A 27,615-nucleotide genomic window follows, 5' to 3' on the forward strand; every position below is an offset into this window, starting at 1 on the left:
ACTCAATGTACCAGCCTGGCAACCTATCAACCAGCCAGCCAACCAACCCACCATCCAGTCCATCAATTATCCAGCCTGGCAACCAGCCAGCCAACCAACCAACCGACCTACCAGCCAGTCAACCAGCCTGGCAACCTACCCACCAGCCAGCGAGCCAACCAACCTACTGACCTACCAGCCAGTCAATCAACCAGCCTGGCAACTTACCAACCAACCAGGATGCCAACCAAACAATTAATTAATTCCCAAAATCTCCCTGAATGTGGCTTGTATTGCTCGAGAACCTTTTATCTTAACAGCTTCCCACTTGTATACATGTATATCGTTTAGGGCCCAAGTAGGCGCAGTATAGATTTGGACACGCGGTAAGTTGCATATATAATATTCAATATTATAACAGTGCCTATTAGTCAATAGCATTAAAACAATGATTCCATACATATCAATATGTTGCTTGTGCGTTGTGTGAGCAACATATTAGGTAACCCTAACACACAAATGATCTACCACGTGTTTGTTTAAAATGTTTTCAACAGGGCAAAACAACATCCATTTACTCAGGAGTAAAAATCTAACTTCAAAGTCCCTAATAATGTGACATTTACCGCTATGATTATCGAGATGGGCCGATATGAGCATCGTCCAGCGCTGTCATCGTCACATGCAACTTCCACGTTTGAGGGTTTTCAGCCGGCGGAGGGAGGTAATAAATCGAGGGTGAATTTATTATTACTGCGTCGGGGAAGCTGTGGAAACCAGGGCAGCCTGTGTAGGAGGTTTGCATTGACTCCTCCCCTCCCCCTGCGATCTGTGCCTCCTCCTCCGCCTCCTCCTCCTCCTCCAGCAGCAGCAGCAGCAGCACAGGAGCTGCCGAGCCTCGTCTTTCACTGAGGAGATCCCGACAGCCAGAGCACTAGCTAAACCTCCTCGTACAGCCATGGCAGAAAACGCCGGCTTGGATAACCACCGCATCAAGAGCTTTAAAAACAAGGGACGCGATGTCGAGGTGAGCTGACATTTTGGACGCGTGTGTTGGTAACGGGAGTTGTTTTTTTTACGCAGAAAGCGACAGACTGTGGGCCTCGTTGTGTGGAGCCCGGCTGCAGCTGCCTGTCCGCTAGCTAGCTAACCAGCTAGCAAGCTAACGTGAGGAGTTCGCCATCAGAAGTGCTTAATGGCCTGTCTGGTTGTCGGTGAATCAAGCGGTTGTGTTCGTAGTTGTGAGGTCAACACCCAGGACATATTAACCCTCGCTAGTTGGTGTTTGTTGAGTGAGCTACATCACAGTTGTGTTGTTGGAAATGGGAGAGTTAACGGGCAGGTTGTGTAGCTGTCACTGGAAGCTAACTAGCTAGTTGGATGGACGCCGGTCGCAGGCGAGGCTGGGCCCCGGCCGGCACCCTAATCCTGACATTTACGGTGTATCCACACCCAGGCAACTGTAAGTAGCAACAATGCTAACCTGCGAGCGCTACGCACACTGGTTGTTAGTGGTAATAACGTCGGATTGTGTTGAAAGTAGAGCTCAACGGTGGCTCCACATCCACCTTAACCAAACATTGCCCCTCCTTGCTAGCCTGCTAACGTTGACGAGCAAACAGCTAGCATGTATTACCAGGTGAGGCAGCGACACCGAGCCGCTAACTAAGCCACTAAACCGTTAGCTGATGCCATCACCTGGGGTTTGATGTGATAAACATACAATATCACTATTTAAATCCCCTTGATACCATAAGGCTGTTTGGTTAGACTTCAATGAGAGATGGTTGTTTTACATGGATTTGGTTACATTTAGCCTCAAATTCTATAATTGTCAAGCTTAGACATATTTCCAAACATAGAGTTGTGATCACGAAAATGTTAAAGATACCTGTGGTTACATATTCTAGAAAGCACCGCTTGTATAACACATATCCACCTGATAAATCTACAGCCTGACACTGAGCATAGCAACATCCCTCTATTAGTAAGTGTGATTATTAATCTCAGTTACAATATTTGTCTGTAATGCTCACAGCAATGAAGCTTGAACCTTCATTAAAGGGAGGGTTCAGCCCAAAATGAAAATTCACTCATCTACTCACCACTGTGCCGATGGAGGGGTGGGCGAAGTGTTAGGGTCCACAAAACACTGTTGGAGATTCAGGGGTAAACAGCGTTGCAGCCAAGTCCAATACAATTGAAGTAAATAGTGACAGATTCTTCAAACCTCAAAAAACAACAAGAAACGGCGTCCTTTACAACATGTTTTTAGCCTAAATGTCCTCTGTTATCCTCCTCCGGATAATAGCGGACATTTAGGCTAAAAACATGGTGTACATGACCTCGTTTTGGGTGAACTATCCCTGGAAAGACTGTTTAGACGCATAGAATAAGGGAAAATAAAGGTGTAAGTAACACATATCTAGACTTGTTTGTATTATAATATATATGCAAAATTATACAGCAACCCTTTTTGTCTACCTGCCAAGACACACACTTGTGCTGTGTTGCTCTGATGATCTTTTTGTAATCCCGAGATAAGCTTCCAACAAAGGTATGTCTGAAAATGGCCCCTCAACATCCACACGGGTGCTGGTCGCAGTTCTACCATGAATTGCCTCAAAGCACAGATTGATGACCCATAGGTGGTTGTTTTGAAACTTAGTCAGTGTGACAAGCACATGGCTACTATCATCGACAGACTTTGCTCAGTACATTCCTGATGCTATTTCAAGCATCCTACATGTCTGACCTGGCTCCTCTTACGCCACCCCTGTATGAAGTTGGAGTTTTCCTAAAGGGATGACTCAGACTAAAGCAGGAACAAATATGTGAGTTTGGGGTTTATTTATTTAGGTCAGGCACAGTTTCGCACATCATAAGGAACAGTTTTGAATTCCAAAGAAGCCTTGCACACCCCATGTTGTTAAAGCTAAGATCCTCTTGCTTCCCTGTGTATCGTATAAAATGTAGATATTGTTAATGTTGTACAAGTGTTATGTGGCCTAGTTTTTTCTCATCAGGTTTTCTATTCTTTAGTATCTACTGTTCTGCTTTTCTGGGTTTAAGCAATTTTATTCGTGTTGTTGTAAGTATATTCATCATAACTTTGTTTAGCTTCTTATTTAAAGTGTATTAACCAGCAGCATTAGTCAAATTAAGCAAACCGAAGTGTATTGAGTTCAAAGATTTCCCTTTTTAATCAGACTTCAATGTTGTGCTGTCTGTTAAGGGTCATACAGTGTTTTGGTCAATACAGTGGCATTGTTGTTCTCGTTGTGGTCGGGAGACACCACTCTGCTCTGCAGCCTCCTGAGTTATGACTGTCCCAGATTACGCAAGAGGCTATTTAGGAAGGCAACATGAACCTCTTGAAACAGTCACAAGATGTTAGACCATCTCAAACTGTTCGGTATGAGCTGGAAAACCAGCAGACACACAAATACAGAGATTAGTTGAGATGTCTTTCCTCACTTGTGCTGTTTTTGAGTTTTGTCATGGAACCGACTCTTACTGTTAAATGTGTTGGTGGTTTCAATGTCATGTACTTGCCAAGAACTGATAAGGTTTAGCAGTTTTCTAATGGGTATAAGTTCATGAAAATCAGTTGTTTAGAAGTAAAGCCTGTAATAAAATGGAAACAATTTATTTTGAAAGCTTTTTTGGGGGTGATTTGCCTACTAGGCCATTTTGTTATCAATGCAAAAGAATGTATTTATATTTTTCCTCAAAAATGTTTCTCAAATGTCAAAAAATAAAGGGTTTTTAATTTCCTGTCTTTGTTTTTGTGTTTCAGACTATGAGAAGACATCGAAATGAGATGACAGTTGAGTTGAGAAAGGTGAGAAGATCCAGCATCTGTCCACACACACATTCATCAAGCATTAGTGCTCCATCTTTTTGGTTTTAAATGCATTTCTTCTGCTACCTTCATGCACGATGTCCATGCCAGAATGTGACTTCATCTTACGTTTCGCCAATGCTGTTCCTTGATCATATAGATTGCAGTGAATCAGATTTTCATGATGCACTGTCCGTGCTGTTATTTGCAAAGGATCAGAGTGGATTCATGGGTCCACATCATCAACCCATCTGCATGGGTTTCTGTTGCATGTTTTGATGCATATCTGAAGAAATTTGATGCATTCACTCTTACCTCTCCAGTTTAATATTGATTCTGAGATGTGTTCAGTAATCTGTAGATATGAACTTAAAAAGTGCTGAAAGTCAGAAGAAGCTAGACCTCGACTTCAGCATGTTGATGATTTTATACTTCATAGAGGATTCACTGACACTCACTGTGAGGGGACACTTTGACAGTGACCAATGCATTTTGTTGTTGCAATTGTGACAAAAAACTCACCAGAAAAAGTGTGCTAGAAATTGAAGATGTGGCACAGTGAGTCATCAACTTGAAGCAGATCCTCAAGAAGCTGTTGTCTTTCGTGCACTTACATTATTGGAGTAAGTTGCACTGTCTTCAGACCTGAAAAATATATAATGGGAAAAGTCAAGAAGTTAAATGTTTGAATACAGTTGACTTGTAATAGTTCCAAAATGTTACTTCGTCTATATATTGTTCAAGTCCCGCCATGCACCATGTAAACTAAGAAGGGGATATAGTGCCTCCTTCACCAATATATTCTTAAGAATTTTCTTAAATTTGTTACATTTAGTATGTAAACACCAGTGTGTATGTTCATGTGTTTAAAAAGTGTCATCTTTTGCCGTACAGATCAAATATTCTGTGTGTGTTCTCCTCTCCGAAATCTCAATGCGTTTTAAAAAAAATTATAATGTGCACTGAAACTTCTTCTAGCTTTCTTTTTTTAAGCTAAAAATGATCAAATATTTAAATGGTACATGGTCTGTATTTATATAGTCCTTTTCTAGTCCTTGATGACCACTTAAAGTGCTTTACAGTACATTGTAAATGTTATTATAGAATTAAAAGTAAGAAAACACAATAACTGATTAATTTACACAAATACTTCATGTGTGCGAAAGAGTGCTCTTCTGTGTGCATAGATTCTGTTCTTACATAAGAACAAATCCCAGATAAGACAACATTGGTGAAAACTGCGAAAGTAGGTTTTAAGAAGACATTTCTTCATAAGAGCTGTTGGTGAATGAGAATTAGCTGTGTAGACGACACCTGATGAGTTCGATAAATATAGAGCTAACACAGTTCATATAATTCATTCACAGTACTTATAATTTACTACAAAGATCCAAATTAAGAAGAAGTAACAGACTGTTCCCTCATGGAATAGGTAATACCCGTGTAAGTAGTGGGAGATGAAGGTGCCCCGTGGCTCTGGGAATTGTGGGTTGGACAAACTGTTAGTAATTGAAATAGGCCTTTGTCAAGTTATTGTTCTGTAAAATTTGTTTTTCGCAGCTCAGCATGGTTCAAAATCAACACTGACATCATTCTTGGCAACTAACATTTAGATGACTGACCAGATTCACATGTAGACACCTGACTTGGCGTCAGGGCCAACTGAACTGGTAACTCTAATGCACGAAACTCCTGTCACACTTTGTTCAAAATCTGTGAATGGTGATAAACGAGCATGTAGAGCAACCCGGCCGTCAGCAGTCGTTTGGAGAGCAGTGTCACAGGGTATAAAAAAAGAGTGTCACTGCTGCGGAGTGCTGAGGTGGTCTGAAGTCTAGCACATTCCATTCAGCTGGATCAGAGCTGCAAGAAGCACTGCACTAGCTGATTAGTCATCAGTGACGCACATCAGTATGGTGCACAGGAATGTAGGGCAAGGGAATCTCCTCCTACCACTGACTCACGTTGCCCTGTAAATTGATGGGACGTGTGGGTCTTTCTGCCCACACATTACGGGGGGAGGGGGTTGCACAGTGTGGGAAGGTTCCATGTCCTTCAGAAGAGGAGTGTGTGTTTGCTTTGTTGAGCAGCCTGCAGCCACATCTCTCAGACTCGGTCACCTAGAATGGGATTTGACATATGTAGGCGTCACTCCAGAAAGTAAAAGTTCCTAAAAGATAAATTGTTTTTGATGTAGGCCTGGATTCATGAATGCATTAATGAAGACATTCATCTCCTCCCCTCATTGCTTCTCTGTTCCTTTTTTCTTCTTCTCTTCCCCTTGTCAGATCAAACGAGACGAACATCTACTGAAGAAGAGAAATGTCCCGCAGGAGGAAAGTCTGGACGACTCTGATGCCGACTCAGACTTCAAAGGAGTAAGTGTGGTGTGTTGTTGTGAGACTGGACTGTGTGGATTACTGGTCACAAGGGTTAAAATTAAGTGGGGAGTGTGTTAAGAAGTGGTTTTAGATTTTGACATTATAGGTCTTTGCTGTGGCAACTGCACTAAGCCTTCTGTTGTGCTGCTTGTTTTGCATGTATGGAGGCAAATGTATTATTCCTCACAGCCATTGATTTCTGATAATCTGCTTTTTGTAGTTTGATGATACGATGAGTAATTTTCTTACAGATTAAACCAATTTGGAACCAACTCAGAAACATGAGTGAGAAATCAAAAAAATGAATTGAGTCATTTCATACAACATTACTGTCAACTCTTTTGTGTTAGTTCAGTGACATGTGGCATAAAAGCACTGCCAGTCTCATGGGAGCCTTGATTTTGTTATAATGAGGTTTTCAATTGTAAAGAAAAGTCAATGGAATATAAAATATTCACCCAAGTATCGCTTGATATTGAGAGTGAAATGAGGCAGCCTGGAAGTTGGTGCTAATTTCTTTCTGCCCTATTGGACATTCAGAGTCACCGTGAAAACAGAGAAGCTGTTTTCACTGTGGCACTGTGGCTCATTGTAATGTCCCTCATCGGTTTCAGTTGAACGCTGAATCACCAGCAAGCCTTTTTTATATTCTGCTGCACAATTGCTAATTTTCATCTCAGACACCAAGATGCAGTGGGGAAGCTTTGTACTGACTTGTTAAGGATTTTAGCATTTTTATATAATTACAGTGGTGCCAAGGGGTCTGGTAATTTTGTATGGTTACTTGCAATTTTACAGTTTGTTGTGTTGCAAAATTATTTTCAGTTTGCATGAGTCAAACTTGTATCCAACCCACACCCTAAATCCACTGAGCTCTAAATATCCACATTTATTTGTTGGGTTAGTACAATTTATATCAAAAAGGATATATAAAATCAGCTACACCCCTAAATTAGTTTTGATCAGTGTAAGATAGAAAGTATTTATTAATGCTGATGTCATGTGTGTCCACAGCCACAGCTCTTAATGTTGTTCTTGTTGATGATGATGATGGAAATGCTAATTCACCTCTTTTTCTTTGCAGCAAAATGTTACACTTGATGCCATTTTACAGGTAAGAGTTCACACTATTCAGAGTCCCCTCGCTCAATCAGGGCTCTGTGGGGGTCAGACCATATTTTTCAGCAGTGCTGGTCTTTTTATTGCTGTAGATAGTTCTTTATGATTCTGGCTGCATGTATGGGGGCATTGTCGTGCTGAAGAATACATTTTTAGACCAATCAGATGCCTCCCTGATAGTCCTCCATTATGGATATGAATGTAAACAAGTGCCTAAAATCTTTGCGGAATACCGCGTGTCAGCCTTTTCCAAATGTACCAGCAGTATCTTCTTAGTTGTTGGTTATTTATTAAATTCAAACATTTATTATGGCCTTCATTCTCTCTCTCTCTATAGAATGCTACCAGTGATAATGCAGCTGTACAGCTCAGTGCTGTACAGGCAGCCAGGTGAGTGACAAAATACACACAGAGACCGCAGCTATTTTTATATACAAAGTTCTTACATTTTTTCCCCTCTCTCCCTCTTCTTTTTGTCAGAAAACTGCTCTCGAGTGACAGAAACCCTCCCATCGACGATTTGATAAAGTCTGGCATTCTGCCCATTTTAGTCAAATGCCTGGAAAGGGACGACAAGTAAGTCTGCTTCCAGTTGGTGTTTGCCACTATGCTGCTCCACAGAGTCTTTACCGCATTTGATGCTTTGTGTGCGTGCGTGTGTGTGTCCTACTGTGTCCACACGTGAGTGTGTGAAGGCACGCAGGGCAGTTGGCTGTTCCTCTCAGTCCAGGCCAAGCCAAATATAACAGCATTCCTGTCTCATGGAGTTCCCCAATTCCCAGGACCTTGTGTTCATCAAGGGAGGGGTGGGGGTGGGGGGGTGGTGAATAGATGCAGTTGAAAAACATTTAAGGAAGAAGTTGTGAGGATTTTGCCATGACAACCCACAACAGATGGCATCATGTGGAACACGAGCTTATGTCGGACAATTGTTATTTTAGAGTTTGTGCATAAAGCAGCAGTGCAGTATAATCCATGTTCATCCATCAAGAGAAAATAATTGTCTACTACGTTGCTATAGTGGCGTGGCAGACGGCCAAGTCAGCTCAGTTTGACATAATGAGGCACAGAATCACAATGAAATGTACAGCATGAAAACCAGAGCCACTTGACACGAACAAGAACTCACTGAATATATTCCCTGAGCTAATTCTGTGAATTCTTGATGGCAGAGAGGATAAAACCACTCTGTCTACAGGCAACTACCTTATCTGGTTGTATCCCATTGAGCACCACAACCTGTTTCAATGATGGAATATTCAGTGGGTTAGACAGACTTGCCACCCTTTGCCATGATGTACTAGCATTTGGCTGGTGGGTGGTGTGAAGACCACTTGCCACTGTGAGATTTTGTAATATTTTCTGTTGCATTTCATTTTAATAATTTAATAATTTTGAGCTCAGCCCCAGTTTGTAATCCAGACCACTCATCCGGTGTCAGATGTACTATCCACCGTACAGACTGTTTGACCAGGATTTCAGAGATTGTGAAACTTATTATTAAGCTCTTTTTAAAGAAACCAGTTACTGAAAAACTCATGAGCTGCAAGCCTTTGATTAAAATAGGTTTGAGGTACTTTGCTCTAAAAAGCCCTTTTAGTACTGAAAGCTGGAGTCTATTAGGTGTTTAGGGCATGAATCCGCCTGGGAAAACATGTAATCTCGGCGGGAAATTTAGGAAATATGCACTACAGTGTTTATCATTATTTAATCTCCATTTAACATCAAAACAAGCTTTCTCTATGTCTTTATCTTTATTTTTGGTCTTTGCCCTGCAGCCCCTCTCTTCAGTTTGAAGCAGCTTGGGCTCTGACCAACATTGCGTCTGGGACTTCAGCACAGACTCAGGCTGTGGTTAAATCCAGTAAGTTGACCCCACATTCTGTCGAGCCCAGCGTTAGCCCTCCAGTCTGTGTTTGTGCACCGTCTGCAATATGCCAAGCTAGCATATTTATTTGTTTTTCTTTTCTCTCTGAGGCACAGTCATTTTTTTTAAGATAATGGGGTTGTCTCAAAGTAAGAATCCTCTGTTATCTAATAAAAACATGACTGGAGAGTGGGAACCATGATTAGTCATCATATGATAAACTGGCTGTTGCATAGACTAGGGATTGTACTCTTAAATTTAAGTAGATGTAAATTATACGTCTTTGAAGTTTAACTTTTTTAGCTAATGGGATGCTTATTTTATTTTAGGCACATTTGTTTAAATGTCATGATGATTTATTTTATTCAAGTGTGAATCTCAGCCAGTGAATGATATTTTATATTGATTAATTGACTCATTATATATTTTTGTATTCTGGACGAGGCTAAAGAACGTATCACTGGAGTTGCACTCAGTCCCCTTGGGCAGTTTTTGATATGTTGATGTTTGTGTGTCCAGATGCAGTGCCCCTTTTCCTGCGACTGCTACACTCCCCCCACCAAAATGTTTGTGAACAGGCTGTATGGGCTTTAGGAAACATTATAGGTAAGTATAGTCAGACAGAAGAGAGTGTGATTGTCTATATATGGTGTGGAAGTATCTCTGCAGAGCTGACCTCCTGGCCTTTGCTTACTCAGGTGATGGCCCACAGTGCAGGGACTTTGTAATCTCCCTTGGAGTGGTCAAGCCCCTGCTTTCTTTCATCAACCCATCAATCCCCATTACCTTCCTCCGCAATGTTACCTGGGTCATTGTTAACCTCTGCCGCAACAAGGATCCACCACCACCCATGGAGACCGTGCAGGAGGTGAGTGTGTCTGTGTGTGCAGGCCTTCTTGTGCCAGACAGATGGGTGTGTTGCTTTGCAGATGACTGTGTCACTGCAGGCTGAGTCACAGAGATTTTCAGTAGCCAAATCAGCCTCATGTCCCAGGGGACTTTGTAATATAAATCTCTTGTGGTGCCATTTAAAGTCTGGTTTTGACAGCTATTGCGCTTTGTGATTTTTTTTTTGGGGGGGGGGTTTTGTTATTTCACTCTACCCTGATTTTGCCTTAATCTGATCCGTCTATTCCACTGCCTACATCCAGCCCACTCAACAACCTACTTTTCTTTCCCCACAGATTTTGCCTGCTCTCTGTGTGCTAATATATCACACAGATATAAATGTAAGTATCTGAGTAAGGTATGATTTCTTCAGTCATTAACATTTGCTAATTGTATGACGTATGATAAATTGTGTGTGTCTGTGTTTAGATCCTCGTAGACACAGTGTGGGCTCTGTCCTATCTGACGGACGGAGGCAACGAGCAGATCCAGATGGTCATTGACTCTGGAGTCGTTCCATATCTTGTGCCTCTCCTCAGCCACCAGGAGGTGAAAGTTCAGGTGAGGCTTTGTTTAATCAAGCAAATTCATTTGCTTTGTCTTGTGCCTCCAGTGAGTTGCACATTTAAATTTTCATCCTCCCTGAATTAATACGTTTTTTCTCTTTGTCTTAAAATCTGCAGACGGCAGCTCTGAGGGCAGTGGGAAATATTGTGACGGGAACAGATGAGCAGACACAGGTTGTGCTCAACTGTGACGTCCTCTCACATTTCTCCAACCTGCTCACGCACCCGAAAGAGAAGATCAACAAGGTATACAAACCACAACCTCAACATTCATGTTGTGTTTTGTTTTTATGAGACTGGTGGATTTTTCATGCTGGAACAGGAGTAATGTGTCTTCTATGTGCAAACTGCACTGAAGTTCATGGCATTTACAAGAGCTACCTGTTTTCCCTGTCGGGAAGTATAATATATCAGAAGCTGATTGATTGCTGCACCTCATAAATTAAGACATGTTTGCAATGGAGTGGATTACTTGTATCAGTTACTGAATTCAAATCATATCTCGATGCAGTTTGTCTTGTCAGTTTCACCCTTATATGTGTGTGCGGGCGACTGTGGCTCACAAACCAGAAGGCCGATGGTCGATCCTTCACTCAATGTGCGGATGTGTCCTTTAGGAAGACACTGAACCCCAAATTGATTCTAATAGTTGAGCCCGCAGTGTGTGTCATCTGTGATAGAGCAGGTGCTACACATAGATCCAGTGTATGAATGTGTGTGTGAATGGCAAAACTCTACTATAAAGACCTTTTGATACTGACATTTACTTGATTTATTTAATACATATCCATACTAAGATAATGCAGCTATGCAGGAAATACTGGTTCAAGACTTGAGAAATAGAGTTTTGGCACCAAATCCAGAAATGACTTGTATATTGAAGAAAATGGACGCGTGGAAGCTATAGTGCTGTTTTTGAATTTGTGATTTGTCTGTTCGCAGGAGGCAGTCTGGTTCCTGTCCAACATCACAGCTGGGAACCAGCAGCAGGTCCAAGCTGTGATCGACGCAGGATTGATTCCTATGATCATTCACCAACTGGCTAAGGTTTGTTTGTGGTGGAAGAGCATAAAAGAAATTCCTTAATCTCTATATCCTACCCTCTCTTTGTTGAGTTTTCTCAATAGATTGTACCAGACTCTAAATTTGGAAAATAGTAATATTGGCATTGATTTTATTTTTTTTGTGTTTTCACTTGCATTGACACATTCCATGTTTTGCCGCCAGAGACACAACACAACTGCTGATAAATGAAATGGATGCAAACAGAGTGTAGATACTCTGTGTGCCTGTGCATCATGCTGCTACGTGCACATTTAGTGACAGCCTGTCTCTCTACAGGGTGACTTTGGCACTCAGAAAGAGGCAGCGTGGGCCATCAGCAACCTCACCATCAGTGGGAGGAAAGACCAGGTGAGCTAATGTCAGAATCTGCTGTTTGAATACGTTGGCTGCCATATCAGAAATGTTTTTTTTTTTGTAATCAAAACAAGTGTTTTTATTTATATTGCAAAACTTATACCTAGTATTTTAGTCTTTTAAATTCAAAAATTCCAATAGAAAATAATGATCCCAATTTTTCAAGTTCCATATTTGTAACCATGTACCTGTGTTGTAATCAAGTATGGATGTGGTGTGTATGTGTGGGTTTGTGTAGGTGGAGTTCCTGGTGGAGCAGAATGTCATCCCTCCGTTCTGTAGCCTGCTGTCGGTGAAGGACTCGCAGGTGGTGCAGGTCGTCCTGGACGGCCTCAAGAACATCCTCATCATGGCAGGAGACGAAGCCAGCACCATCGCTGAGATCATCGAGGAGTGTGGAGGTCGGTCCCGAGCATTACTCTTCAACAAGTCTACTTCAGTTCACTTTATCCTCTTCTCAATTCAGTTCTCTGTTGGGGGACGATTATTTTTCCAGGACTAGAATATGAAGATAATTGGGCTCTAATTACATCTTCTTATTTGTAATTTGAGTGTAGCAATTTGACTGTGATTTAAACAAGGGGGAAATGTGTGTTTGTTTTGTTTTTCACAGGTTTGGAGAAGATAGAGAATCTTCAGCAGCACGAGAATGAGGATATCTACAAACTAGCCTTTGAGATTATTGATCAGTACTTTTCAGGAGATGATGTGAGTTCACAAATAGTGATTTTACACCTCAAAATTTTCATTTATTTTTCCTGCATAGTCAACATCTTACTCTGCTGTGATCCGTCTGTCCATTTCAGATCGATGAAGATTCCAGCTTGATCCCTGAAACCACTCAAGGAGGAACCTTCAACTTTGACCCAGCTTCCAACATGCAAACAAAGGAGTTCAATTTCTAAAAGCCACGATGTTTGGTTCTACCAGCTGCACGGGTACTCTGTAATCACCCCAGACGTTCATCCATCCCTCCTCCAACCTGGCAACCTGGTACCGAAGGATTTACTTAGGATAACTTCAACATGGAAACGCACCACTGAAGGATTTACCCACCTCTGCACTGCGGGGTGTTTTTTTCTTTTATCTTTTAAATGGTCATCCCTCACAGACCACGGCATCCAATCATAGGAGTCCTGGTCACTCGACAGGCGCCGTCACCATCTGACAACCTGCATCAGGAGGATTGTTAAGATTCTCTGCCAGTGCTTCTAAATATCACACAAAAATAAGAGCAGAAGGAGTGAAAAGCCTTCGGGGCAAGATTTAAATTGCCAAATGTCTAGTCCTCACAAAGACAAAAGCACATTTACACACACACACACACACACACACACACACACACACACACACACACACACACACACACACACACACACACACACACACACACACACACACACACACACACATATTTATGTACACACTTTTGGACACCTAGAATCTGTGTGCATACTTCTGTTAGAAGCCATCATATCACTTAAGGGGAAGAAATACTGCTGTTTGTTTGTGGTTTATTTTTTGTGCTTTCCCTCCCCTGGATTGTCCTCTGGTGTTAATTCACCCACGTGCACGCACACTAATATTCAAGTACACACTTAGTCACACTGATACCTGAAAGCCGGGCACCCCAACAATACTCTCTCACCCAGTTTAAAGAGTTAATCCCAGAGTTAAGCCATGATTATCCATGGACCCCCACTGCCCTCCCAGGAGCGTCCTGGAGCAGGTGGAGGGGCGAAAGGGCTCTAAGGCAAAACAAGGACTCCGTGGCAAACAGACTGACGGGACTTCTTACTCAATGGCGTCACTTTTTTTTAACGTGACCTGTTGAATAAACAAACTCAATGTTTGTTTAAAAAAAATTCATCAAAAATGTGAAGAAAATGCCATAATACTTTTTTTTGTTCCAATACACACACAACGACCTGCTAATTGCCTGCTCCTGATTCAGCAGAGCAACACTATTTTTGTTCCTGTATTTTTTAGGGGTATGTGAATACCCATCATGGGGGAAGCACCTTTTTAGATGAAGGCGCAGAGACTTGAGAGAAAAGAAACATGTCAGCTGTAGCGTTTATCTCCCCCACAGGACATCTATTTCTGCAGCATGAGCTTGGTCACGTCCTTTGACCCGGTGAACTGTGTGCTCTGGCCTCCCCTGTAATGTGAAACTCAGAAGGGGGGTTTAACATGAAAAGGAAAAAAAGAAACGTCGAGCTAAAATCGATCGGAATTGTTTATCTGACCATAAGCTTATTTTTCTTTTTTTTTTATTTGTATTCTCTTCAAAGAAATATTTTAGTTTCAGCTTCTGGTTGAGTCTGTGTAGCTTCCATATGTCGGTTTTTGCATTTTACTTTTCTTCAGTCTTATGCACACGTCTGAGAGGCATATTGATGTCTGCCTGCAGAGAGGGACCTATACTCACTGAAGACTAAACCTGCATAAGGAGTACAGGTCCTGTCATTTATAATACCTAACTACTTTTCAAAGAAGAGGTCACATGTCATCACTCAATTTGAATAACTGTACAAAAATGTGATGTGTATCTCTCCTTGCCGTCTAATGAATATATGAATATATTTACATAAAGCCTGTACAAAGCTGCTGCAGCTGACAGTCGTTGGATGGACGATAACTTTACTGTCAAAGATGGCTGGGGAGGATTTTTGTTTTTGTTTTGTTGAAGCAATATTTCTTTGTTTCATTGTTTTTATTTTTGACTTGCATATGTATTGTGATGACATGCTGATTAATTGGATCAGAGCTGTGTTTTTCTCCTCATGGCGGTGACGGGCTGTTTAAAAATGTACCGTCCCATGTCCCAGTTGGTGCGTAGGTTCGGGTTGGAGGGTGTCAAACTCTTCGCCCGACCCTCGCCCTGGTCTCGAAGACTTTCTGATCCTCTGGATGGCTGCTAACTACTGAGGGGGTCAGAGTAGGGGGTGGGGGGTGTCACACTGGGGTTTAAAATATTATGTGGGGTTGTTATGAGCAGCCCGGCTTGTTTTTGGGACTAGCTGTTTATTACTGAACAAAACTATAGAGAGGGTGTACAGTCATGAACTAGCAGAATAGACCGAGCCACTTTAAAGATTTACAATTTCGTTGCCTTGTATCCGAATTGGATACAAGCTTATGTTTGTTGCAAGATTTTTACTTGCTAATGAAAAGTTGTTTTAAATAAAATAATAGGAGAAAAGCAACAGACAGCGTTTTGGCCTCTGATTGTTTATATCTTTTTATAAATTTTAGATTGAATTCTTCTCTTTAAGGTGGCTCATTGATGCTTTCAACTCTTGTGCATATTAAAGAAAAGAATGAGTTGAAAATCATTGTGCCTTTTGTTTTTCATTTCAACTAAAACTTCAGTTTTATTGAATAGAAAAAAAAAGATTCTTTGAGCAAGGTGAGAATGGGAGACGTGGCTACGGTAACATGTGGCCTCCGTGGCGTTGGAGTTTGCCATTGATGCTGCTCTCTTCTGTTGAGAGCGCTTCCCCTCCAGTCGTATTCATGGAACATTGTAACGCATCATTTCTCCCTCTCAACAACCCTCCCTCCCCTCAAACACAAAAAACGATCATCACCATATTTCAGTCAGGGGATTTTTGATATCATTGCCTCTCATCTCGCCCTCAGGACATGATCTGTGTTTCTGATCCTAACCAAAATAAACTTGATGTTTAGCCACTGGATCCTCCATGCTTGCAAGTGTTGTGATTCACACACAGTAGCTGTTATTTGATTTTTTTTTTTAAGTTGCATGAGTGTGAATGGGACAAACATTTAACAAGGATGGATTCCAGGGATTCGAGAGAAGGTTAGAGACCGGTTTCGGCAGATTTCTGTCTCCCACAGTCCAAACGCATGCAAATTGGCGTTAGGTTAATAAGAGACTTTACATTAACCATATGTGTGAATGTGAGGGTGAATGGTTGTTTGTCTCTGTATGTTGGACCTGTGATCCACTGGTGACCCATCCAGGGTGCACACCACCTCTCACCCAATGTCAGCTGGGATCAGATCCAGCTCCCCCAGTCACCCTCCAAGGATAAGTGGTATAGATGACGGATGGATGGATCCATTCCGCTCCGAAGTTTAATTTCTCTTACTCCTCCCATAGATTTTCTTTGTTCCTTACAGTAGAGACATGTTGGCAACAGATAATAGGATGGGAGTCACTGGGTCATTATCTGTTTATGGACCTGGATTCTCCACGTCGTTCAGGTGAGGTTTTTGAAATGAATGCTGAGTGTGAAAACCTTCACCCAGAAATATCAGACTCACGCTGGCACGTGTATTATCCCTGCCGAGTATTGGGAAACAGTGAAGCCCTGGAATGGGATCACTGTGTATCAAACACGTTTGTTTTGTAAGTGGCATAGTTTCCTCTAGCCGAACTTGTGTTGTTGAACACAGTGACTCGAAGGGGATGATAGACCCTGTGTTTACTTTGTTGTAAATTTATTTCAATTTCCCAAAGTAAAAGTGAACATAAGAAGATGAATTTATGGAATCCCTTTTATTTCAATAAATAACAGGTGGTCCAGTCTTGTAGCCCTCATGACTCAGCCATAATGATGTAATGGACCATTACATTAGTACGACAGCCCTGAAGTACAAATCACAATGTCAATCACAAAACAGATCATCGTCGCAGATCAGACAGATGCAGTGTTTGTCATTTTAAAAGAAAATATAATGGCACATAAGAAAACAGATTTTGTCAGCATTTCCTTCATATTTGAAGTTTTTTTAAAAATTAGCTGTTGGTTTTTGTTGTGATTTGTAATTCAGGGCCACCGAAATAGAAAAGAAAAAGCTACACTTGGCAAGTACTTTTACTTGTAATACTTTATGTATATAACATATATACTTATATGCTTACTGTTACTCAAGTAGAAAAGTTAATTTGGTACTTTTATTTGATTAGATTTTAGCGTCATTATTTTTACTTTTTCTTAAGTAAAACATTTGAGGACCTCCTTCTTATACTGATTACTAAATAGATCTTTATGTGGGAAATGGCTGAAACTTTACTTGCATGAAATAAAATAAAAATTGTATATTATATAAGGTCTACGGAATGAACCATTGTATGTAAAATAAAAATAGAAATGAATCTACTTTCTAGAGACTGGACCATGAGACTGTATCTAAAATAAAATAGTAATAGTAATTTATTTACGGTCTATGGACAATCATTAGACTATGTAAAATAAAAATAATTCATATACAGGGTATGGACTGGACCATTAGACTGTATATAAAATAAAAATAATTCACAGACTGTTTGGACTGTACCAATATTTTAAGTCAACATCATCCCTGGCTCAGTCTAATCGAGCCAACATGAACACCGTCTGTAATCGGTTATTTGGGTCTGTTGTAATCACGTGACATTATTTTCCTGCCTCACTTCCGCATAGATCCGGAGCAGAGGAGCGGAGTATGGCGGCCGCTGCGGAGCGGCCCTCCTCTAAACTACCCGTTCACCGTTAACGACACCAGACCAGGACCTAACTAACTTAACTAACCAGCAGGTGAGTTCAACTGACCAGTGTGTTCGTGTTAGCGCTAGTAGAGGCTGTTTAGCGCGGGCTAACTAGCTACCAGCTGCTAGAAGAACAACAACACGTTAGCTGCGACTCTCCTCTCGGATCGACTCCCTTCACTTCTCTGTTGTGTCAGTTTGCTGAACAATGCTTTTTAAACAATGAGCAGCATTAGCCATCGAGCTAACTGTTCATGTAGCGGCGAGCTGTGTTTAATCTGACTCATTACTCAGGTGCAGGAGGATTAATGCTCAGTAAAAACCTCCCTGACCTGGTTTCACACACTTTAAATCATCTGTGACATAATATAGGTAAATAAATGGGAGTTCATATTGTTTCATTGAGATACTTGTTCCCTCCTCTTTCCATGTCATGTATTTTAAATTTCCTGTTGTTTATCATGGTCCTCTCTCCTCTCAGCAAATCACATGTCCCTTTAAATCCATTTATAATCTGAAAACAAATCTCACAGTGAATATTTAAAGGAGCTTTTAATGATTAGTCAATTCATTGGTCAGGAAATGACTGAGAAATTACAAATATTTGTTTCCCCAGCTAATCAAATATATGATTTGAGGCCTATTCTTAAACTAAATATTATTTGGATGATGGACTGTAGGTCAGACAAATCAGTGATTCTGAAGATGTCACCCTGGACTGTGAGGAATCATATCCAGCGTTTTCCTGCAGGTTTTATAGATGAAATACAATATCAATTAATCAAGGAAACAATCAGATGAATCAATAATGAAAAATAGTTGGATGACAACTCCCTCCTCAAAGTGCAAGTCAGAGCATCGAGACTTTTAATTTAACCAGACATGATCTGACAGGAGACGCTCTTCAGATTTACACTGAATTTGTGACGTTTTCATATTTAAAACATGAAGTTTTATTTGAGTGTTGGGGCTTAGAAATGTTCAATTACAAACAATAAAGTCAGAATAATCAATATAATAATAACAGTACTCCTACATCCACTCTGTTAGCAGTATTATAATTTACTTTCATTCAATATTACTAGGCCATAGGAGTTGGTATTAAGTTATTTACACTTAACACTTAACTTGTGTTTTCCATTATTCGTGTATTATTTATTGAGATATTTGGTATATCTATGTGTATCAGTGGTGAAACACAGTAATCAGACCCATTCATAAGAGAAAGTTGCAAGTACCACACTGCTAAAATACACCATCACAAGTAAAACTGTAAAATGTATATCCTGTCACAGTATCAATCACTAACTGTGCCATTTTCTTATATGTAAAATCAAAGCAAATATTTACTGTAGCTTTTTTTGTTTTTGATGTTGTAAAAACTAAATGTCCCTCCTCAATGTAATGAAATAGAATATAACGAAGCGTAAAATGGAAAAACAAAATATAAGTACATAAATTCAAATACTGCAATACAGATAAGTGCCCAGTATACGTTATACCAAGCTGTAATGTCGGGTTTAGTGATGTAGCTCGAGGGTTTGTCTCATCACCTCTGCCTGTGTATCCGCGTCTGCCTAACCAATTCAAAATCACAAGCATCTGCTCAGATATGTTGTCACAAAAAAGCACATGATGCACTGTCATTTATTTTAAGGGATTTTTCTGTTTTGAAAGGCCAGAGAAGGTTAAAGTTCGTACAAGGAGAGTCTTGTCTGTTCCACTGCTCAGCCATGGTCTTAAGAAAAGTCTTTTGATATAAATAGTTTCCCCGTTTCTTATAGTGGATATCCTCTGCCTGTGTACTAAAGGCTAGTAAACCTCTAGATCTCTTAAATGATTTGGGAGCTGTCACAGAGTCTTAACGTCTAGGAAGGTTTATCCATAGACGTGTGTATATAGTTAATTATAAGGCTTGAGAAAAAAAAATGACATCACTCTTTAAGACGTTTAAAGCACTTAAAACCAAAATTTTATATTGAGCGGCTTTATACATACCGGCCCTGATCTCTTGGGGCTAATGTTACACCACATGACCCAATTTCTCTCTATAATCTCCTCAGTGAGATCATGGATTTAACGTCATTTCTTACTAAGCTGAACATCAGTGAGAAAGGGTAGAAAAGGGCGTCACAAACAAACATGTTTACAACATTGAACAGTGTTAAAAAGTCTGTTTTTTTTACTTTGCAGTAAATTGCAGTTTTCCCAAAGGTTAAACCATGTGTCAATATGTGGTTTTCCCCAGACCGGTGTGTGAGTTCATAGACTATTATCTGATGCTCCATTTGGCAGTGTTGCCCACCCAGACCCTTCCCTCTGCACCCCGATCCCCTGCTCTACCTCTGAGGGCTGAGGTTCATCCCTCCACCCCTCTGCTCCCTCCACAGACTCACAGCCAGTGCATCATGGTGGATGTAACCAAATGGCCCCTCTTCAGCCTGATGGGGCCTCAGGAGCTCTCCACCATCCTGAAGGCCTGCGTGTTTGGAACGTCTGCTAACGAGGCCATCTACATCACCAGTGATGATGAGGTGAGAGGTCACAGGGAAAATAAACTTGTGGTTGTGTTTTATGCCGTGGATGTTTAGAACAGTTTCATACACCATCAGTAGTGAAACAGGCCAACAACTTATCTTACAGGTGATGTTTGCTCTGCGTCACAGTTTTTTAAAGCGCCAGAGCCAGAGCTCCTCAGCTCTCTGTGTCAGTGCTGCCAGAGGTTATATTTCCACCCCTGTCCAGTTGTTTGTTTTTAGTGTGTGTGTATTTGTGGAGGGCCGATAGCACCCGACCTCCACCGGCAGCTCTCATCAGCGCTGCCTGCTGCTGGTCCTGTTTGTGTGTCAGCTGTGTGACCTGTTACCTCCTCAGCTGACTCAGACTGCCTCTGCTTAGCCCTGCTTATCACTGATCCACATTACATGCTCTGTTTTGTTTTTTTCTCTCCCTCCTCTTTCCACACTCAGGTGTATGTGTTTGGGTTGAACTGCAGTAACTGCCTGGGCACAGGGGACAGCCAGAGCACCGTGGTCCCCAAGAAGCTGGACTTCCTGAGTGGGAGGAAGGTGGTCAGCCTGAGCTACGGCAGCGGACCCCACGTCCTGCTGGCCACAGAGGGTAGCTGCACAAAACCTTTAATCCTCCTTTTCACGGTTGGGTTAAAGAAAGTGCAGCAGGAGAACTAATCTCTTTGTGTTTCAGACGGAGAGCTGTTTGCCTGGGGACATAATGGCTACAGCCAACTGGGAAATGGGACAACCAACCAAGGAGTCACCCCAGTACTCGTGTCCGCCAACCTGCTCAATAAGAAGGTCACAGAAGTGGCCTGTGGCTCTCACCACTCAATGGCTCTGACTGACTCAGGAGAAGTAAGTGTCTGCGGTGAAACAAATAGTTGCTTTTACAGTAAAAGTGTTCACAGAGCAGAATGGAAGCTTGTATAAAACCCTTGTAATGACACAGGTGACTCAGCTTTGGTCAGAGGCAGTGCTTAGTCACACAGACCCTTATGAGACCCTAAGTCCGATCACAGCAGGAGTTGATCCTCCTGAACTGAAACAGAAAACTAAGCTTGGCCAAAAGGAATCCATTGTGCCTCTAACTACTTCACACATGGTCGTCTTCTCATGCACCGTACAGTCAGGCTGTCTGCGTTAGCCTGATTCTCCCCAGATACAACAAGCGATTAGACGCACAAACAAGGGAGCGATTAGACACACAAACAAGACGACTTTGAATCATTTGAGATTTGTTAATTGTTGAATGAGTAGTTCAACACTTTGGGAAATTAGCTTATTTGCTGAGACGAATAAGAAGATTGAAGCCACATTCATGTTCGTACATTAATGCCAAGCTGCCAGCAAACCTAAGCTGTTTGAGTTGTCTGGACAATTGGCTCCGGAATTTCGCCATAGTTGCATATGTTCACAACAATAGGAAATTCTCTGGAGCGTTGGGGTGAGGGCTAGTGCAGCATGAGGGGGGGGGAAACATGCAGCCCCTCCGGATAATTTCAGGAGGATATCCTGAGCTCAGTGCATGTCTGAAAGCAGCTTCAGAAATAGAAATTCTATACATAACCCCCCGTTAAACCTTTTACATAACATATAATTATAATTTTCAAAGCCAGGCACCTGTGTCCAGTCTTTGTGTTCAGTTGCCGCTTCATATTTCATACTACAGACATGTGAATGGAATCAAACTTTTATCCCAAACTGTCAAACCCTTAGTATAAGCTGGTGTGTTATGATGCAACATGATACTGTAAACTACAATACCCCATGTCCTCTAGTGAAGGGCCCTCTGTCCAGATGACCCACTTTGATTACAGGTAGAAAACTAGAATGGCAGAGCACTTATCTTCAGTAAGGCACAACAGTCTCCTGAAACTCTGCACCAAATCCATAACGTTTGTTTGGACATAATTCTAAAACTATGAAGATATATTTGAACTGTTGATTCCCAACTAAAGTCACATTATCTGAGCTGAACACTGGTGGCAGTTGCATGTTTCTATCAATTAAATAGAAGAGATGGAGGATGTTAAACTCTCCATCATTCAGAGGAGAATCTGAAGCTCTTATAAACCTGCCTCCTTTTTAAAAGAGCTCTTTATCTCTCCATCATTTGAATGTATTGTCTCACCTCTCATCCTCCTCTCTTCCAGGTGTACGCGTGGGGCTACAACAACTGTGGTCAGGTGGGCTCAGGCTCCACAGCGAACCAGCCCACCCCCCGCAGAGTGTCCAGCTGCCTGCAGAACAAGGTGGCTGTCAGTATCGTCTGTGGTCAGACCTCGTCTCTGGCAGTGGTGGACAACGGAGAGGTGATTTCCTGGTTCACACTTGATAAATTAAAGTTGTTATCCAGTAGAATCCAGCCAATGAAAACTTGTACTTTCTCTTCCTGTCACTGCAGGTGTACGGTTGGGGCTATAACGGGAATGGTCAACTGGGACTGGGAAACAACGGGAACCAGCTCACTCCCTGTCGACTTGTGGCTCTGCAGGGTTTATGTGTGCAACAGGTTTGAAATTACACTCACAAAAACATACTTTTATGAATCTCTTGTTACACATGGACACTGAGATCTGATATAACACAATTTTATCAATACACAATGAACAGTTCAGACCTGTTCAGTTGGATTCTCCTCAGTTGTTCCTTCAATATTTTCTTTCTCTGAATGGTTTTAAGAAGGAAATTCTAAAATTCATGCACTAACCGTAACCCTAACTCAAGTTGAGATATTAAGCATCTTATTTATTTATCATTTATTTAAGATGATGTAGTTACATTTTTTTTAAAGAATTACATTTTTTTTGTAATCAAACTAAAAAAGTGACTTCACGTCTTTGTTACTTCATTTATAGTCGTGAGTGAATATTCTCAACAAATTCTGTCGCACAAGTGCTCAAATGTTTTCCCATAAAAATGCCTTCGTATAAATTAGATTATAAACTATGATGCACCTAAAAATTGAATGCCATATACTTTGTTTTATTATTTCATGTAAAACAGACTTTTATTCAATTTTGTGTAAAACATTTTTTTTGATATCTCCTCCAGATTGTCTCAGGCTACGCCCACTCCCTGGCACTGACCGATGAGGGGCTGCTGTATGCGTGGGGCGCCAACACATACGGACAACTGGGCACCGGCAACAAGAGCAACCAGCTGAGCCCGGTTCAGATCATGACCGAGAAAGAGAGGTGAGCGAGGCCGTGACGGCGCAGCAGACAAAAACAATAGATCCTCTCTCTTGGGTCTCGCACTCTGTGATCGACTGATTTCTCTTCTTCTCCGACAGAATCGTAGAGATCGCTGCCTGTCACTCCACGCACACGTCTGCTGCCAAGACCCAGAGTGGTCAGGTGTTCATGTGGGGCCAGTGCAGGGGCCAGTCTTTAGTGCTGCCTCACCTCACACACTTTACCTGCACTGACGATGTGTTCGCCTGCTTCGCCACCCCCTCAGTCATGTGGAAGCTTCTCTCCATGGGTGAGGAAAGGAAAAGTGCCCTACGATGCAGTAACTAAAGCACAGCACCAGTTATTTTGACATAATCGTCGTTTTTTTATCTTTCTAATGCCAGACGTGTGTGTGTGTGTGTGTGTGTGTGTGTGTGTGTGTGTGTGTGTGTGTGTGTGTGTGTGTGTGTGTGTGTGTGTGTGTGTGTGTGTGTGTTTTCCTGCTCCAGAGCACGATGACTTCTTGACCGTGGCTCAGTCTCTGAAGAAAGAGTTTGACAACCCAGAGACGGCCGACCTCAAGTTCTGCGTCGACGGCAAATACATCTACGTCCACAAAGCAGTTCTCAAAATCAGGTTGGTTTTTTTTATTTTTTATCTCACAGCTGTTTGATTAAATCCTGGAAGTATAAGATAGAATTTATAGATCTGTATTAAACCACATATTCTGCAGGTGTGAACACTTCAGATCCATGTTTCAGTCCCATTGGAACGAAGACATGAAGGAGGTGATTGAAATCGACCAGTTCTCCTACCCGGTGTACCGCTCCTTCCTGGAGTTCCTCTACACGGACAACGTGGAGTTGTCCCCTGAAGATGCTATTGGTCAGACTCGCACACGTGTTGCTTACTCTCACATCCTGGCATTTAGCCGTCAGTTGTTTCTTATTTATTCGTCTGTGCCTGTGCTCTCTCAGGGCTGCTGGATCTGGCGACATCATACTGTGAGAACCGCCTGAAACGACTTTGTCAACACATCATCAAGAGAGGGATCACCGTGGAAAATGCCTTCTCGCTGCTGTCGGCTGCTGTGCGCTATGATGCCGAGGTCAGTTCTGACCACCAGTCCACAGACTCGTATACTTTGGTATATGTATATTGTAAAAAGCCTTATTTAACTTAGCTTGAAATTAGGGCTGGGCAGTTATCCAGAAATGTCATTTATAACCTCTAATCGACCTAATTTGGCTCATGTCGGTTACCTGGGTGGAAGTCGGGGAAAAAATCTGGTGTGTTTATGGGCCTGATATTTATGAGTGTGTGCAATTTGGTGCAGTTTCAAATGAAAATACTTAACTGTACAGCAAATATGAAGCTAATGCAACAGTTCGCTTCACATAAACACTGCAAACAGGAGGAAACAGGAGATTGGTGCCAAGTTATTCCTTGAAACCATAAACAAGGTAACAGAAAGGAGGCAATAAGAAAACAGCTGGAAATGTCCTGCAGAACAACAGTGAGGTTACAGTCACTTTTACTATGTAAGACCACAAAGTTCTCTCTGAGATCCTAGAGCTGAAAAAGCCTGAGGTCTCCAGCATTTGTTGGAAAATATATTTGTGCATCTTATCAACGACCAAATGTTTGTGGAGGCGATGCCGAGAAGAATCGAGAGAAACTGGTGGAGTAATTTAAAGAATGGTGTTGATTTCTTGGACATTTTTTGGGCCAAATTGAGGAACACGTTGGTTATTTCTGCTCTTCTCTTTGTCATCCAGGACCTGGAGGAGTTCTGCTTTAAGTTCTGTGTGAATCACCTGACCGAGGTCACCCAGACAACTGCTTTCTGGCAGATCGACGGCAACTTGCTCAAGGATTTCATTTGTCGAGCGAGCCGCTGCGGAGCCTTCAAGAACTGACCTCAGCCCGAGGTAACGATGGCAACAGACGGAGAGGGGGCTGTGGGATTCTGGGAGTGAATTCTCAAAGGACGTCATCCCTTCTGTAACTCTGGCTCCAGAGTGGAGATCTTTAGATAATCACCATCGCTGTCAAATCCGTTGTTCCTCTCATTCCAGACTAGAAGCACTCTCCATCATATGAGCTGCGCCCACTGACTTTAGAGGACAGAGCTGACAGAGCAGCGTGACAGCAGAGTCCAGAGCCACAGTGCCTGACTGCCTACCCACTTACACATGTTGTGTAAAGGAAACACTATTATCGCTTGATTAAGTTGTTTCTTTTGACTTGAGATTTTTCTGCCAGTTTGCTACTTTACTATTTCCATTTTTCTGTTGAATTGACCAAGACACTTGTTTAGGGTTTGCACTCGTATTTTTTAATAGGATTATGTTTTGCTTTACTTTAAGACCACATAATTAGTTTGGATACAGCATCTGGTATCATGGTTTCAGGCTGAGGCTCTTTTGACGACTGGTAACTGACATATCAAATGTTACATGAGTTTTTCTAGTCTTATCAACCACTCAAAGCACTTTACACTACAAGTCTCAGTCATCCATTTATTTAGAATGCATAGAATGCAGTGTAGGACCAGAGAAGCCGGGTATCGAAGCACCGACCTTCTTGTTTACCTCCTGACTTGCTTCCGCAGCTGCGACACACGACTTTGATCTTGTGTCTTGGTTGTCATTTGACCCAAAGATGGAAACTCGGGTTACAAGTGAGATTCAGAGCAGTGTGATTGATCGAGGGCCTTAACACCCGACACTGAGCCCGCCCCAGGTGTCTGCACTAGTTTCAGACCAACACGAGTTGTCATGTCCAGCACCCACGCTTATTAAATTATAAATGCACTTATAATGCCACGGGCGTTTTGGTCTTAAAATGAGGTGGTCAGAGGCAACACAGCTGTTGTTTTAAGGCACATTATCAGGAGAGTAAACATGCACTTGATCTGCAAAGAAGCGTTTTCTCTTCCTACCAATCCGACCCGCTTCACGTGCACCTGGCTTTGAGCGGAAATGAGAAATGACTCCGATTGGTTTATCGCCACGTTACGCTAAAAAACACACCCATGATTAATAATGTGATTTAAATGCAACACTTTTAAATCACGTGAACCAAAGCGAAAGTGGATTTGGACACTTCCTGCAGACGCTGCAGACCATGTGCTTAGGTTGTTCAAATAGAGCCTCCAGTCTTTAACTGTGGATTCCTCTTTAAAGTTATGGATTGCTTAGGTTGGAAAGTGTTATTTTTGTGCAGCTATTTAGTTTTTTTTATATTGCAACAAAACAATAAGTGTCTGTTAACCTTTTACCAGCTGTAACAAATGTATGGAGCCATTAAAAATCTGTTGAAAGCAGACGGTGTTTTCCGAAGCTTCGGCTGAGCGGGACTTTGAAGACTCCGTCTGACATCTACTGGATGTTGGATGCATTATTTTACAGTATTCACATTGTTTGGGGACATTTGCAGTTTGGCACCACTGCTGTGGGTGTTTTAAGGATTTGCTCAATTCTATGCAGGACATTTCTCATTTAAAATCAATAATGTTTTATTGATTGATACTGACTTATGAGGTGCCAGTGACATTTTGTGACCTGCTAGTAAATAGATAACAAGAATGATCTGTGTTGGTTTTCTGTAAACTTTCTCATTATACGAGATGACTTTGAATGTCTCCTCACCGGCGACATATTTTCAGGTTGTCCATCCGTATGTAGAGGATTCTCAAATTTCTACTCAAATGAACTGATTAGAGTTTGGGGGTCAAAGGTCAAGGTGACCTCACAAAGTACGTTTGATGTTTTTCTTGAATGTGATGTCTTAAGATCAGGTTGAGGGAATTTCTACAAAATGGGCACAAACGTTCACACACCAGCATATTTCACTTTCATGATATCATTTATCAGTTTAAGTCTGTAACAGTTCTAAGAAGAAATTTGTTCCAGGCTAAAGACAAATTCCTCTTTCATCCTTCATGCAAACAAACCAGACATCTGGACTCAACTGTGCAAACTGGATACAGAAAATGAACACAAACAAAGCTAAATACTTGGCTGTAAACTTCCACATTATTGAAGCTTTTCTCTGTTTTTCACTAGTTTGGTTTAAATTGTATAAATGAGTGATGTAGATACAAGTACCTTTTTGAACCAGGTTGTGAGATATTCACAAATACACAGATCTACATAAAACCCAATACAGAAATAAAATCCAGACATGATCAAATAATTATTGTGGGTCAGTATATCTACAGTAAAATCTCCTCAAATAGGTTATGAAAAAGCGAGTGATACAACATCTCAGTTAAACATAATTGTAGAAACTTCAGAACAAACATTATTCAAAAAATCATTAGTAACATCTCTTTCAGACGAGCTACGTTCAGTTT

At 41.5% G+C, this 27,615-nt stretch overlaps 2 protein-coding genes across 4 annotated transcripts; both read left to right on the forward strand.

Annotated features, from left to right (window-relative positions):
- The first annotated feature begins 716 nt into the window (after window positions 1-716).
- On the forward strand, window positions 717-13,388 carry kpna3 (karyopherin alpha 3 (importin alpha 4)). Its single transcript, XM_034573622.1, has 17 exons — window positions 717-1,006; window positions 3,779-3,823; window positions 6,112-6,201; window positions 7,289-7,318; window positions 7,661-7,713; window positions 7,804-7,899; window positions 9,102-9,187; window positions 9,710-9,796; window positions 9,889-10,058; window positions 10,375-10,419; window positions 10,508-10,639; window positions 10,762-10,890; window positions 11,587-11,691; window positions 11,986-12,057; window positions 12,302-12,464; window positions 12,677-12,771; window positions 12,870-13,388. Exons 1-17 carry the CDS (start codon window positions 938-940, stop codon window positions 12,966-12,968), a joined length of 1,566 nt encoding a protein of 521 aa, XP_034429513.1. The 5' UTR covers window positions 717-937; the 3' UTR covers window positions 12,969-13,388.
- Window positions 13,389-17,470: 4,082 nt separating this feature from the next.
- rcbtb1 (regulator of chromosome condensation (RCC1) and BTB (POZ) domain containing protein 1) lies at window positions 17,471-25,719 on the forward strand. 3 transcript variants are annotated; one of them, XM_034573615.1, is made up of 12 exons: window positions 17,471-17,612; window positions 19,812-20,097; window positions 20,533-20,683; window positions 20,768-20,934; window positions 22,233-22,391; window positions 22,484-22,591; window positions 23,134-23,276; window positions 23,375-23,565; window positions 23,765-23,891; window positions 23,989-24,140; window positions 24,233-24,363; window positions 25,034-25,719. In XM_034573615.1, exons 2-12 carry the CDS (start codon window positions 19,843-19,845, stop codon window positions 25,172-25,174), a joined length of 1,725 nt encoding a protein of 574 aa, XP_034429506.1. In that variant the 5' UTR covers window positions 17,471-17,612; window positions 19,812-19,842; the 3' UTR covers window positions 25,175-25,719. The 3 variants fall into 3 exon arrangements, with proteins under 3 accessions (XP_034429506.1, XP_034429507.1, XP_034429508.1); XM_034573616.1 differs by having other exon boundaries at window positions 17,477-17,612; window positions 19,859-20,097; window positions 25,034-25,681; XM_034573617.1 differs by having other exon boundaries at window positions 17,495-17,612; window positions 19,954-20,097; window positions 25,034-25,681.
- The last annotated feature ends 1,896 nt before the right edge of the window (window positions 25,720-27,615 follow it).

The sequence above is a fragment of the Hippoglossus hippoglossus genome, chromosome 21, assembly GCF_009819705.1.
Source record: "Hippoglossus hippoglossus isolate fHipHip1 chromosome 21, fHipHip1.pri, whole genome shotgun sequence".
Taxonomy (NCBI): Eukaryota; Metazoa; Chordata; class Actinopteri; order Pleuronectiformes; family Pleuronectidae; genus Hippoglossus; species Hippoglossus hippoglossus.

Coding starts and splice junctions, on each gene's coding strand:
- kpna3 (XM_034573622.1), top strand. CDS start 938: ATGGCAGAAAACGCCGGCTTGGATAACCACCGCATCAAGAGCTTTAAA. Junction 9,797..9,888: donor GGCTTTAGGAAACATTATAG/GTAAGTATAGTC, acceptor TTGCTTACTCAG/GTGATGGCCCACAGTGCAGG. Junction 10,420..10,507: donor TATATCACACAGATATAAAT/GTAAGTATCTGA, acceptor GTCTGTGTTTAG/ATCCTCGTAGACACAGTGTG.
- rcbtb1 (XM_034573615.1), top strand. CDS start 19,843: ATGCTCCATTTGGCAGTGTTGCCCACCCAGACCCTTCCCTCTGCACCC. Junction 23,566..23,764: donor GTGGAAGCTTCTCTCCATGG/GTGAGGAAAGGA, acceptor TTCCTGCTCCAG/AGCACGATGACTTCTTGACC. Junction 23,892..23,988: donor AAAGCAGTTCTCAAAATCAG/GTTGGTTTTTTT, acceptor CATATTCTGCAG/GTGTGAACACTTCAGATCCA.